The sequence below is a fragment of the Ascaphus truei genome, chromosome 5 (genome assembly GCF_040206685.1).
Source record: "Ascaphus truei isolate aAscTru1 chromosome 5, aAscTru1.hap1, whole genome shotgun sequence".
Taxonomy (NCBI): domain Eukaryota; kingdom Metazoa; phylum Chordata; class Amphibia; order Anura; family Ascaphidae; genus Ascaphus; species Ascaphus truei.
This window is the reverse complement of record NC_134487.1, coordinates 210,351,904-210,367,034: the sequence shown is the minus strand read 5'-3', so window position 1 is coordinate 210,367,034 and position 15,131 is coordinate 210,351,904. Positions and strand designations below refer to the sequence as shown.

Sequence of the window (15,131 nt, the reverse complement as noted above, 5' to 3'; positions counted from 1 at the left end):
TTCCTCAACAACCTAGGATATCCTTAACAACACTTTCAAGGATATCCCTATATTTGAAGGAATAAAGCTCTTGCAGGCGGTCAATACAAATCTCTCTCCGAAACACGCAAATAGGAAACTTAATATTTGGGGATATGTACCATAGATCGGAATAGACTAGGTAGTTTCTTTTTCTACAATAGTGCAATGTATCCTATTTACCGATTACTTTATTTATCTACAGATGTAGCACAAAACGTCGTGTTCATCAAACTACAGATGCATGCAAACACCATGCGGCAGACCACAGCTGCAGTGTTTTTAAGGGAAAAGCAGCAGTGAGATTTCATTGGGAAGGGGTCCCGGATGTAGAGCAGCTCATGTATTAATGAGCCCTGCCACATTTATACTTTCAGAAAATATAACTTATCTGGATGAAGTGTCAGGACCAGTCTAATACCTTTGTTTTAAACATATTAACGTAACCAATTGTGGTTTCTAATAAAACACAAAGATTGTTTATATGGTATTGTATGTGGTGTCATGGCTGTCAGCAAATGTCAACTCATTCTCATTCTGGAGCTTCATGAAAATCCCTGCATTAAGATGCATTAAGTAGCTGGTACAGCCAGGATTTGGTTAAGGAAGTGCAAAACCAGAAATCCATTTAAGTATTTGGACTTCAGCTTAGTTGTTGGCTCTGCGAAGAAGCTACCAGGCTACAAAACCAAGACATTGCAAGGGTGTGGTATACATTAAAAAAAAAAAAAAAAAAAAAGATAAAAAAAAGATGATGCAATACACTCTAAATAGACTGCAGAAAAGACAGAAAACACTTAAGGTGCATTCACATGAAAATATACAAGTTGACAGCATGCATGTACACGCTTTAAATCTAAACATCTGCAGTTAAAGTTGAAAAAACATGGACATACATAATTGTTTTCAATCAAGAGCATTGCATATACAAACATTTCTCAAATGCTACAGTATTAAAGTAATACTAGGAATGAATAAATAGGCTTAACAAAATATTAAAGTGCGTACTGAAATTTAGTGGTGTTTCCACATAAGCAGAACTGCAATTAAATACATTTACCTGGTAACGCTGTGATAAAGTCCCGTTGTAACATGGGTTTCAAGTAAGAATTAATATGTCCGTGCTGATAGTGACACATCCGTGAAATAAGGTGTTCCACAAACTCAACCTGGTCTGATTCAGACCACTGGTCAAAAAATTTTATGCACAAGTCCTTTTCCTTCTCGTAATTTCCTTCTGACGGCCGTTTTCTGGGAACGATCACCGATGAAGTTCCATTACTTATCTATAGTAAAGAGGAAATGAAATAAGTGACATGGAATAATAAGCTTGCTAGTGTATACATTCAGTAGTTAACTAATTAAACAGAGATTACACTAACCTACTACATTTCACAAATTAATTATATTTATAATAAGATATATTTATTTTTAACACCAAAACCCGAACTGTTTTTGAGAACATTTTGTACCAAATCAGCGAAGTACTGTTACAGCTATAATTGCATTTGCTCTGGTATTTATATTGAAGGTGGGTTAACACAGGGGAGTGCAAACTTTGTGCTGCGCCCCCGTCTTCCCTGCTGCGTCGCCTGCGGCCCCCCCTCCCTACCTTAGAGCTGTGTCAAATGACGCAGCGGGGTCACGTCTAATGACCCCGAGTTGCCATGGCGATGCGTCAGAGTGGCTGAATCTGGGTGTTGCAAGGGCCCCACGTGATATTTCCCTCCCCCCCCCCCGCATTTAATTTAAATGCCAGGGGAAGAGCACGAGGCCTCTGCAACAGCCAGCGCCGCCCCCCCCCCCCCCCCCCACCCCCAGCAAAATCTCCAGTTTGCGAACCCCTGGGTTAACATACAGTAAAGTAAAGGCATGGTCAAGAAAATACAAAATGTCAGATTGCTAAATGGGAATGGGCAGGTACACCCATTTTTACATGTAAAGTTTGGATACCATGTGAGAAATTAAAATGATTGTCTAGGCACACAGTTAGATAAGAGTGAAGATGTGGTTAGGAGTCTGGTGAATTCTGTTAGTGTTGTAAAGCGGCAGCCTACTCCGTGCTCTTATCAAATTTAGTTCTATTAATGGTGCCAAGTTAAATCACTACCGTGGGGGCCTTTATTCTTTGGTGGGAGGTGGATTCTGTCAGCGGTGGTTGACTTCTACTCCATCCTACTCCATCCTCCTCCCCCCTCCTCTTCCCCCCCCCCCCCCCCCACCGGGCCGATCCTTGAACATAGGGGCCTCTAGAATTCCAGTCCTAGAGAGCACCATAAGGGTTAATTGCCAGTCAATGTGTGTCATTAAAACTCTAATGCTTATTCCTGTGCCGGTTGTCTGTAGATCACCCCAGTAAGACAAAAAAACTTTTTATCATTTGTTTTTTGGGTTGCCCAAAGTGTCTCAGCCCTTTCTCCGGTTCCTTGTATAAAAGTAGCTTTTATGTAGTTCTTAAAAGTTATTTTTCCTACTCCATAAAAGCCACAATATCCAAAGCACCATCATCATTACTGCAATTTGTTCTGGAATTTTATTTCTCAAACTAACAATTGTACACACAGCCCTAAGACTTATTACTTCTTTTTCTAATTCCTCCCATTCAACCCGTACCCCCTTTTCCCTGAAATTTGAATTTTGTTTGTGTTTTCATTTCACTTTTACATGTTTTCTACTTTATGGTCCTGACAAATCAAACAAAGATGCCCAAAGCTATTTCCAATGTGACAAAAATACACAGTGCAATACCTATATATTCTCTTGACAAAGGGTCATTTCGTTTAAACCTTTGGTCAAAGCATCTTAAGCCTGCTGCCACTTCAAGGCATGACCGTTAGCAGGTCCTAACAGTTAAAATTCTTATTTAACTCTAATTAGGGGAAGAATTATCAAACATTGGATCTGTCGTAACCCAGCAAAATGAAACTGACCTGCCAACTTGGAAAGTGTGTCTATCTACTTTATGGTCCTCCTACTGTATCCTCTGTCTTTTTGCCCCTCCACTTGTTTACATACTCTCTCATGAAGCATCTACACTCCACTGAGACAGCACTAAAAAAAATTGCAAGATTTCGCCCTTGTTGCACAGATGCTCCAAAACTCCATGCTAACACTTCCTAACATCCTCACCACCAAACCTTAATGGGATCAGCTGTGCAGCTGGACGATACGCCACCCTGCAGCATGCTCCATTTCACAATGAGCAGTGACACTGCCATTTGTTTCAACATTGCCCCTTATCCCCACTAGATTGTGAGCTCTTAGGAGCAGGGCCCTGATTACCTTCTGCATCTCTTTCCGCTTGTCTGTCCTTTCTTGTATGTTCTCTGTTTATGTAATCGATGTCACTGTACCCCCAATGCGGAATTTGTTGGCACATTACAAATAATCTAACCTGCTCACCGAGTCTCCTGGTTTCCCTCCAAGATGGATGCAGACAATTGCATTTATATAGGCCTCTATTACTCCAGGTGGAACAGTTCTGACCAATAAAAATAAACTAGTGTTCTTTAAACAATGCGTTCTCTGATGTGCAGAATGTTTCACCTCCACCACTCCCCCCAAATATACTGTCAATCTCTGAAAAAGTCACCCCAACTCACTAGTTTCCTCCTGTACTACTAACTTGATCTATAGCCAGCGACTGATTTCAAAATTTGCCGCCCCGTGACACGTGCCTGTGTCGGCCGACTCCTCTGCCGCCCTCTTGCTCCTTTGGAATCCCAGCGTCAAATGACGTCGCAGACATGAAGTCGCACGGTGGCCCGTTGCCATGGAAACGTGGCGCAATTTTGCATCGCGACGTCACGTTGCCACGACATTGAGCCGACGTTGGGGTCATCCGCAGCGTCATTTGACGCTGGGATTCCAAAAGAGCAGGACGACGGAAGAGAGGAGGCAACCTCTGATAGGCCCGACAGCACGGCAAAATTATATGGGTGCAGAAATTCTTCCTGCTCCCAAATTTTGCCGGATTAGGCCTGGGCCTAACGGGAAATCTGACACTGTTTATAGCCAAGTCATTTGTTCTAAGTGGACTAGTACATTTACATTCCCGTCCTATGAATTGTCAGGGCAGCAAGAATTCACCTCCTACACCTCCGAGCTGTGGCTCAAGGAATAATTCCATTGCAAGAAAACTACACTAAGAGGAGCTGCCTCCTTTTCTGTCTCTCAATTTTCCCAACTTTTTTCTTCCTACTACTACCAGGACCTCTTCAACCTTAGTAGGTGCTTCTGTGGTGCAGTTCTGCTCTGCTAGTGCAGTATAGGAGTTGTGTAGTAACAGATTGCGGCATGGGCCTGGATGTACAGTTCCCACCCTCCCAGAGACCACACTAGTCCATCCCCAAAGGAGAGCACTGAGGCAGCGGTGGCCCCTCAGGTGGTACTGCATTTGTGTGGGGAAAACCCAACCAAGATATTTTGTTTCTAGTTTTTTTGTTTTTTAAACTTCATAGGCAATGACTTAAAACAGTGGCAGTTCAGGCAAAAAAAAAAAAAAAAATTTAGAATCCCAACAATATTTATTACTTTTTCTGAAACCCATTAGTGCCTGAAAGGATTGCAGGGAACTGTAATTAATATGAATAGTCCTACCTGCCACAACGTATTTTTCTTTGGCGACTCGTCTTCATTCTGATCATCCATTACTGAAGTGTTCTAAAGAAGGAGAAAAAAAAAAAAAGAGAATCTCATTCATCTTTAATTGCATCACAATTGCTGAATTGGTTTGTTTGCATCAATCAATAAAATGAAACATTCTCTGCTTTAGCTTGTTCAATACATTAATTGTATATTGGTTGGACGTGTTAATTTACAAAAGCTCAAAAGTTTTTTGTTTTTTTTAAATATGCTTTCTCCAAGATCTATGTATTGTTAGGGCTACTAACAATGTGCATGTTTAATCATTTGTATAACCATTGGTATGGAAGAAGTCTGTCTGATTACATATCTAATACATATCTACATACTTGAAATTCAAAGCTTCTGAGGTGCAGAGTGCCCCTGATAAACACAGCTATGCCCAAGGCTTCAACAATATCAGAAGCTCAACAGTCCGAGAATCATCTGGCTCAATGGAAATGCACTGTAGAGACTGAGGGTTCAGAACCACCACATTGGTGGCAGAGCCATCAATGACTGCTCTGCTTCATGAAGTTGCATCACACCAATGCTCTTTGCTATGCGTCAGTGATTGAAAGCTCTATCGCCAACATGGTTCCTCTGCACCTTGTGCTCCTCGGCACTGGCATCCTTTGTCAATACAAACTTAATTTTCATGGTTAAAAAATGAAAAAAACACAAGAGAAAAAAACTAAAAAAGTAAGCTATTTGTACACTTGAGTACAGACAGTTTCAGATTAAAATCAAAAGAATTCTGGAGCATGCGTCATTAGAGCACAATTGAAGATTATACCCATCAACGAGTAGAAAAAAGGTAGCATTGGGACGCTACATATTGTATTAAGCTTTCAATTAAAAATTAGGTCAATATTAAAATTTGACATTTAAATTAAATCAAAGCAAAAGTTACATGGACAAAATATGCCGAGGTCTCAATTGGCAACATTTGTTGGAGTTCGCAAACGTGAAAACACTAAAGAGCGCATCACCGTCTCAGTGTAGATGTATACTTTCCTATTTAAACACAAAGTTCTCTAAATTGAGGAATAAAAGTATACCTTTGAACGGCACGGCCTACTGCCTTCATTTGTGGCCCACACCCAAAGGAGCAAAGAATACTGCAGCAATTCTAGTCTTTAGATTCAGATATGGATATAAAAAAAAAAGGGAACACATTGATATACACAAACTAATAAAGCATAAGGATATCAAGCAATCATTTTGAATACTAACCACCATGATCGATATTACATCACTCCCAGTTTCTCACCTATTTCACACCCCTAACATAGCAGGAATGCCGCTTCCCGAAACACTGCCCTCAATGCCATGTGAATGCCCCTGTGATGTTATATCCACGTTCACCCCTCAGCCCTGTTATATAGTGAGGAACACTGATGTGATTAAGAAACTTGATACTCACATATTTGTATGCTGATTTACGCTTCACAATACTGTTGCCACTAAACCACTGTTGAGCATTACAAACCCATTTATAAAACTCAATATCACAAGGATTCTAAATAGAGCGATGTTTATCAAATGTGTTACAGTTTAATAAACACTAGCCCATTTCTCTCTAAGCATTCATTGCCGCAATTATCTATTTTTTTTCATAATTGGAACTAGGTGGTCCCCCAAGTGCTGATTTTTTTGAACTGCCACCGGTTCCCTAATATTGAGGCTAAAAGTTAGCCAAATCAGTCTTCCGTGCTTAGAACTGTGAAATTTCGTTATACAAGAGATCCAGACCTTAAAAAATGGATTGAGATGAGCCCTATTTAGTAGAGTACCCATTGACTTGTATACATCCCAAAACCTTCCTCTCTAACATGGAGAAGTGAACACACCAGAGAGGTACCTGGGGAACTAAAGGTACATTTCACAGCTTCACACATCTCTTGTGGCTCCTGAGATGGTGCAATGGGAAGCTGTGCCACGTTGCACCCTGAGCAGCTTCCTTTTGGCCCTTGGTAGCAAGCCTTGGATGGCGGCCACAAGGATTTCCCAAAAGGGACAAGAAACAACCACATTTATATTAAAAAAAAAAAAGTACATCCCGGGAACGTAGGAGATAGGGGACAGGGAGAATCCACAAAGCGATATATAGAGATATATATATCATAATGGCAATTTACACGTCGCCTGAATACAAAGGGTAAAGATCTTGACAAAAGGAAAATGTAGTGAACTAAACCTTTTACATTAGGACAGCTTGGCTGTGTTATAACTGCATCAGCTCCATTCCAAAAGCCAGACACCATAAGAATATTTCTAGCAAAAGGGTACATCGCAAAAATCATAACTAAACAAACGGATATCAGAAAACTGACACTGAAAAGAACTAAAACAAACTAAAACAAATTGATGCTTTTCATATACCTTATACTGCCTAGATAAATAATGATAGATAGACAGATATTATAGGGGAATGAACAGAGATCCCCCACTAATTATATGCTTTTATTAGCAAGCTAATCGAACCAAATATATGCATACAATTCATAAGAGGAGAGAGAAAAGAACTTCTGAAAAAAAGGTAAACGATGCAAGTATTTGCACAGACATTACTGTCCCAGAGCAAATGTGGTTCTCATTTCCTATGCCTGAATTTTGACTTGCGTGGGTTGTGTATTTTCACTTAAGCTGTAGGCTTTTTTTAATTTTATTTTTAATTAGCACTATATATTTCAGAATGTACTGTGTCTGAGTAATCAGAAGACCCAAGTCTTAAATAAAGTTACAATCTTATTTATACACAGTGCTTGTTAAAGTTCCCTCAATTTCCAGTAGCAATTCTTCCTGTTTATTTATTTTTTTTTTTTTTTGTTAAAATGATCATTTTATACAACAGGGTTAATTTTTCCACTTCTATTTTGTTACATAGTTACATAGTTACATAGTAGAGGTTGAACAAAGACATGCGTCCATCAAGTTCAATCTATGCTAAATTTAGACAACAGCTACTTTATCCTACGGTATATCTATACTTACTTATTGATCCAGAGAAAGCAAACAAAAAACCCCAGTGTCATATCATCCAATGATATCTCATAAGGGGAAAATAAAACGCTTACTTGTTTTTTGCATATTGCATTCCTAAAAATGTGCCCAAACATTAAAGTATTGCTGGCTGCAGGTAACGGACTCCTGGTTGGATGAACCAAATTGTACATACACACACTTGTAGCACCTGTTATTGTACTCCATGCATAAAATTCATAATGCATATTTTAGATCGACTCAAGAGCCTTGATACACAGCAAACGACAGGGAAAGAATCTGCATATATAGCAAAGTAACAGGGAAAGTGCAGAGGAAGTCGAGATCTGTAATAAATTATTGCACCACAAAAATAAAAAAAGTCTGCATCTACAAGCAGGAATAACCGCTAGTACATTGGCCCATGTGCCCAGGAAATGACCTCAAAGTATCAGTGTGCGCCATGCGCACATCCAGATTAGCTCCAGTGTGTGATACAGTTCCCATGTGAAATGTAGTAACCCCTTAATTTCCAAAATAAAGAGCCACTGATCCAGATAAGCTGATTACGAAATATTGGTATGGATTAAAAGAAAAAACATTAAAATAAAATATATTACAACATGAAATATAAAAATGAGAAAATACTCCATACATTCTACAGTAGTAAAATATTAAAGTATTGCCTATTAAAAGGTTTATAATCATTATTTGTGGGACTATTACTACCAATGATACCATATTTTTGTGTTGCACTTGTGATCAACTGAATGATATTGACTTCTAGTACTATGATGAATTGTATAATATGGAAAGGAACCTTTTTTCTCAATTGAACCAACCTATGGATATGGGAATTTAACAAAAATAATTTTGGAGTACATAATACAAATTTTAATTATTTCCTGCACATTGTTTAGGGAGGTTTGAAGTGCTTTTTATTAACTTATGTCTTTTTTATTGCATACTCGGCAGGGTAGAACATTTTGTAGTTTTAGTGCTAAACTTCTAAATACTCTAGTTTGGAGCAGACTTTTTTCCAAGTGTATGATTGCATCAGTACATACATATATACAGCTCAAACCCGTTAACGCGATCCGCTACAATGCGAATCCGTTTATAACGCGATGCAATCATGGCTCCCAATTTTTGTATTTATGAATACTTTACAATACGATTATTGATCTCTTAAATACTTTATTGTACAATGCATACAATTGTACATTATTTTTAACGCGATCCGCTTATAACGCAATGTGATTCTTTGGACCCCAAGCACAGCATTATAAGGGGGTTGAGCTGTACATATAAAACTGAATAGCAAGCTATACAATATAAAAGTGTGTACAAATAAGAGAAAAAATAAGATCGTTTGGCCTGGCAGTCACAAGGAGCAGGAAAGGGAAATACCACACAGAAACTAACGTGAACTCAAGAGTCATACAAGAAGCATGTATCTGCATATGGGTAGAGGTGAATGTAGAAAAGCAAGATGAGAATATAAACAGGTGGTGATGATTATCCGTGGGCACAGGTAATGTACAAAGACGAGTGTCTGGGTAGGAAACACTCATGCAGCAACATCTGACATTTACATCAAAAAGGTATAGAAAATGAAAGACAAATCTAGCTTATGACAACATCCTGTAGCCTAAATTCTACTGTCAACGCAACAGAATAAATTTGCTTCCAGATAGTATGAGTACATTCGATGTAAACCTCTTAACATTCCATATTTGCCAGGTAGAATATTAATCTAGGAATTTGTTTAAATTCTTTAACAGTTCCATTTAGCGTGAAAGGTTAAAAAACAACTGAATTTTACATCAGACATTCAAAAAACTTTTCTATTCTATATTATCTTGTAAAAAAATATGGAGAATTACAATTTGTGTTTTCATCTACTATTATCATTGTTTGTAAAGCCCCAACATACCCCGCAGCGCGGGACAATGGGGGTCCATTACACGACAGCTCAAAATGTACTGCATTTGAATTGCACTGCGTAATAAAATGTTATTACATTTTTCATCAGGAACGGAGAGGTTTGAAAGTTTGTAACAGATCAACTATGTGTTGTGTCACTGAAGTAAAGGGCATAACTATATTTTATTAATTTAGTTATTACGCTACTGAGAAATGTCACATTTATCAATTTCCTGTTGGTGGACAAACAATTCCAATAAGAGGAGCAGAATGCAGAGGGCAAATATATCAAACCTAGTTCTGATGGAAAGTGACAGTTTGTCCCTATAAAAAACATTTTCCATAATTAAATGGGGATATTGGAGTCCTTTTGTTGACTCACCCATAAACGTACTGCTGACTAAACGGATTTACAATATCCAAAAGCCTATCTCATCTGAATCAGTTTGCTGCAGGAGAGGCCAGCAATAGTGTTGGCTCCTTACTTAGCAAAGAGATTACACATCATTTCAAGATAAAAGTAGCATTGCAGGGTATGAGTGTCCCATTTTTTTTTCTGTCAGTCACCCTAATGTTCTTATGCCATCCATATGGGTAGCAAACTATTTACGTGCACCGTCAATACTGAGCCTGTAGTGGGGTAGGCAGCAACTGGGGAGATTCACACCCTAGAGCCTCAATGATTTTCCTCTAATGCTAAAACAGAGAACGTTAAACGTCTTCTGGCTTTTTTGCATGCATATTTTTGCCCCGAGAAACTCCAATGCAGAAACTACATATGTCTTTTTTTTATTTAATTAACAGGCTGTCCATTACCAAATACAATACCCAGCAAGCATGCCATATTACATCATATTTAGCTCATCTTGTTACCAAGAATATAGTGCAGATTTTAACTTAAACCACAATGCAAGTCTGGGAACATGCACAACAAAATAAATTGCACACTGTACCAAAAAAAAAAAAAACTTCATATAGGCTCATGCAAAATAATAATGAAGTCATACAGGTGAATTATTTTGGAACGTATATTAACGGAGTAATGGAGGTGTTGCACAAAACGGTTACAGCATACTTATAACAAGTACAACAAGAAAGAAGAAAGGCACCTGGAGACATCTGACACTGGGCATGCTCTGCAGGCATCTCAGTGCGCACATGCTCTCTACCAGGTTGGAGCAGCCTAGCCACAAAGACCTTGGCACAGAACACTGCAGGGTGACAAAAAGGAAGGAAGAGAAGAAGCAGTTAGATGCCACAAATACACTTCAGGCAAGCAACTTATTAGAATGTCAAGAATAGACAAGCAGTCATGCATGCTCATCAGGTTAGTAATAGTTTAAAAAAAAAATATGGGATTGTTTTCTTGTAAAGCCCCTTTGTTCAATACATTTTAAAATTGCAGTCAAATGGGAGCTGCTATTGTAAAATGATTCTTCCTCTTCAGAGGGGAAAAATAGGATATAATAGTATGCAAGGTAAGCACAGTGGACTTTTCGGAGGCCATATACAATTTTGCCTGTATGATTCTTTCAAGTGTTGGTCTCGCTTATGTAGTATTATGCAGGACCCAGAACAGCGAAGTGTTAAAGCAGCAGTGCGCACTTAACATTTATAAAAAAATAAATTTAAAAAAAAGAAACTCTTTAGGAAAACATTTTTGACCTTTCCAGCGTCTCTCCTGAATGGATAATCCCATTTGAAAAATGAAGCATTGTGGATCTTAAAATGTAGATCTCCCCAGAGCATACTGCAGTCTAAAAAAGGGATGGCCAACTGGTGGCCTGTGGGCCACTAGAGCATTTGTAATGGCCTACGGGATACTGTAGGAACAGCCGCTCCTCACGGCCATGGGGGCATCAGCTCCCCTCTGCTAGGGAACCAGAGATCACCAACGGTAAAAGGAAAGGAGGGGAATGAAGTGAGAGAGGAAGGGGAGGAATGGAGTGAGAGATGGGGGGAGGAATAGAGAGAGAAGATGGGGGGGCGGTGGGGGGCGGGGCGCAGTAGGACAGTGACCCAAAATGTGTACCCATTTATTGGCATGCCTGAAAAAAAAATTTGGCCACCCCTGGGTCTAAAGGTTACGATGGTAAACTCATGCTAGAGATAAAGAAAATGTAAAAAATATGTTTGTCTGAGGAGCTTGACAGTCTTATTGTAGGCATTAGCCTCACATAAGCAATGGAGGGGATTGCTGCCATAAGGGCAGCACACAGTCAAAGTCAAGCGCACTGCTTAACCCTTTCAGTGCCGGACAGTCCAAGCACCCGTGTGTCATGATCAGTCAGGCACAGCGCGGTCCCATTACCGCTGCCCTTAACCCAGAAACAGAAGAGTCCTCTGTCATTTCCTTTCAGATCGTGTCATGCACTCCATGGGAACGCAGGACGTGATACAAGATTGGGGGGGTGGGGGGAAAGCAATCTGCTAGCATAACGTAGCCACTACGTCATGGGGCCCAGGCCCCTGGTGCCCCAGAACCCAGGAAGTCGTGACTTTTGGTGCACACAAAAGGTTAAAAAGGGGCATCACCTCTTGGCCGATTTAAAATAAATAAAATGCAGTGGTTCCATACCTTTACTGCAATGTAATTATTTAAGCTGAGGATCAATCCGTTCTCATGATCAATCCGTGAAGGACTTCCTTCCGAGGGCATGCAATATGGCTGCCTATTTCAAAAGAGGCAGTGGTGTAGCTCCCTAAATAGTTACTATAGCAACTGAAAGAAGTGTGATACATTAAACATTAAAAAGGTCAGTGTGACTTTTTAAATGCAGTATTATCAAATATTACACAACTATTACTTAAAAACAAAAATTATAGGGATGCTGCTTTAAAAAGACATTTAAATGTTAGACTTGTATTTTCTGAAGGGGCAGTTAGCCAAAAACATCAATTACCTGCCTGTGTCATATATAAATCTACCATAACATGTGTATTTAAGCAGTAAGCTTGACTTTGGTTGTTAGCTACCCTTGATCATAAAAAAAAGGGAAGCACAGTCAGAAAGATGACCGTGTAGCATGTTGTAATTCAATTGATTATTAAATACACAACTGATGCACTCACAAGTTTATTTTAACACATCGCATATATATGGGTGATGGCTGTTACAGAAGCTTAGGCTGAGGCCCCAGTACCTCCGCTGCACGCGCGCCCACGAGACTGGCGGCGCGTGCAGCCGATTCCCCGGTCTGCAGTGAGCTGCAGGAAGAGAGACCGAGGGGGGGGGGGGGGTCGTGGCGGGGCGCGGCCATGACGTCACCCGGCAGGCCCGCCCTCATTGGCTGAGCAGGAGCAACTCTCGCCACAGAGCTGCGCCCCCCCCCCTCGCAGCGGGCCCGGCGCCATTGAGGGGAGGGCTCTCGTCCCTGCAGCGTCCGACCACAGCGGGCGCTGCAGTAGCCAGCGGGGAACAGGCCTAATCCTCTCAGGGTTAACAGATGCCGAGAAGCTCGCTTATGACGCTACAAACGGCACTTTTCCCATTGAGGTGTTTAACGTGCAGCATCAGGTCTCTGCAACCAGCTGCCTGCTTCTAAGGCCTGTAATATAGTGGGCGCGCACGGCACTTACAGTTGGCTGTGGATAGCCAGCCGTCCTATACTAGGGCCGCACGCGCACGGTAGTGAGCGTGGAGCCGGCAGACAGGGGGGGGGAAGATTGCTAAAAGTACGTTTTCGCGCTGCTGTAGTGTGTGTGTATGCAATGTTAATAATTTATTCTTGCACGTCGTGTCTTTTTTTTTTTTTTTTTTTTTTTTAAATGTTAAAAATATATAACACACCCCGGCAGCATGGACCAAACACAAAAAGTGTGCGTCACGTGCACTTGCGTTTGCACAGGCACGCGCGCGCAGTACTTATAATTGGCTGTGGATAGCCAGCTGTCCTATACTAGGGCCGTATAGGACGTCACATGCACGCGCCTACACCTACTATAGAACAAGCCTATGGCCGCAGGGCATCATGCACGCGCAGGCGCTGACCCGTGCTGATCCACGCTGACGCTCGGCATTGAGCCCCTGCAGCCGCAATGAGCGGTTTAGCAGGGGATCGCGCACGCTTCCGCAGGCGTGCGGAAGCGTAGCCGACAATCCAATTTTAATTTTGCCGCTCACGGTAGCGCAGGGCCGGTCACGTGAGCGGTTCGCCCAATGAGGGCAAGCCAGCTCCGTGATGTCACTGGCCCGCCCCCGGACAGCTGTAGTTACCATGGACTCAGCCTAACAAGTGAGAGGAGACAGTCGTGGGGGGGGGGGGGGCTTATCTATCGTTGACCTGATGCTGTGGGGAGTATTAGACAAAGGAAAAAGACGAGATAAAGCAACAGGGTGGGAAAAGGGCTACGTGTAGTAAGTCCCAGAGCCCTTTAACACAGAGAGGATAAATGTCCGAAATGAGACCCTGAACTCTATCCCTTAACTCTGAATGAGATGCTCATTTGGCGTTTTAAATTAGAAGTTTAACTGTGCTTTTGCGTCTTATAATATTATAGCATCCCATCCAAAATTACAAGGCAACCCACAAAACCCTCTTATGAATGGGGGGAAAATCCTACCTTAATTGGTAATGTGGGTATTCTAAAAATTCATCTTCATGACAAGTGACAATGACTTCCACCTTAGTGCAGTTGAGATGATCATATGAATAAGTAGTAAAGTCCAAGATCTAAAGGAGGTGCACCTCCCATTGAGTTGGAATTTTGCGTCTCATTCCTCCACTGCAAAGAATTTGTTACCCACCAGGCCTTGAGTTTGTGTAGTCACAAGGCAGTAACGATGGAGCATTTGGCTATAGGAAGCTCAAAATGTAAGAACAAGATGCAGATTTGCCCCATGAGTTTGTTGCACCCATACACAAGCTTCAAAGGGTAGAAGACAGGGTGCAAAGTGAGTTAAAGCAACTCTTCTATTGCTCTACAATTCCAAATCACATTTTGACCTTAGAATTGTGGTGAGTTAAAGAGGCAGTCCAAGAGGCAATTTAAAAAAAAAAAAAAAACACATTTTTTTATTTTAATATATGCAGCCTTTGATTACCTTCATCAAAAACTTATTACCTAAGCTGACAGTCAATTCATTCTCCCGTGACCGATCAGCAAAGATCCTGCTTCTCAGAGTTCACTAAATAGCTGCCTTTCAGTTTCAATCAATACTTCAGTCAGTGTAACTCAGCAGCTAGAATGTATGCGTATATTACTAAGGTAACATTTATTACAGTTTGCAGATCAAACTGCTGGGAATATTGGCAACAAATTATCACAAACAGGAAAGTGTTACAAAGAGCTTGCACTGCTGGGGAAGTGTGCCAAAACTGCTATAGAAATTAAAGGAATCTCAGTATATTAATACTCATTACAAATGGCATTAAGAGTTGAATTTAAAAAACTGTAGTAAGTACAGTATTATCTAAAACTACAGAACTTAAACAAAAACACATGTAGAAAATTGCTTGGATTGCTTCTTTAAATACAAATCGGTTTCACATAATGTTTAATTAAATAGACTGGTGAGCTTTAAATCTCCTGCTAAAAGGCTTATTAAATAATGGAAACAAGTTTCATTCTATAGAAAA

The 15,131-nt window shown here is 40.6% G+C and overlaps 1 protein-coding gene across 19 annotated transcripts in view; it reads right to left on the bottom strand.

Moving 5' to 3' along the window:
- FBXW11 (F-box and WD repeat domain containing 11) overlaps nt 1–15,131 on the bottom strand; it is an 85,418-nt gene that overhangs the window by 45,240 nt on the left and 25,047 nt on the right. For 6 of the 19 annotated variants that reach the window (XR_012801807.1, XM_075601640.1, XM_075601636.1 and 3 more), the window contains 3 exons: nt 10,662–10,763; nt 4,618–4,680; nt 1,079–1,304 (listed from right to left, as the gene is read on the bottom strand). Coding sequence is in view for 18 of the 19 variants with exons in the window: in XM_075601640.1 (XP_075457755.1) it covers nt 1,079–1,304; nt 4,618–4,680; nt 10,662–10,763 (391 nt within the window). In the remaining variant the exon portion in view is untranslated. Of the gene's footprint in view, nt 1–1,078; nt 1,305–4,617; nt 4,681–5,702; nt 5,779–10,661; nt 10,764–12,130; nt 12,245–15,131 lie in introns of those variants that run through there. The other 13 variants (XM_075601647.1, XM_075601641.1, XM_075601645.1 and 10 more) reach the window with 4 other exon arrangements.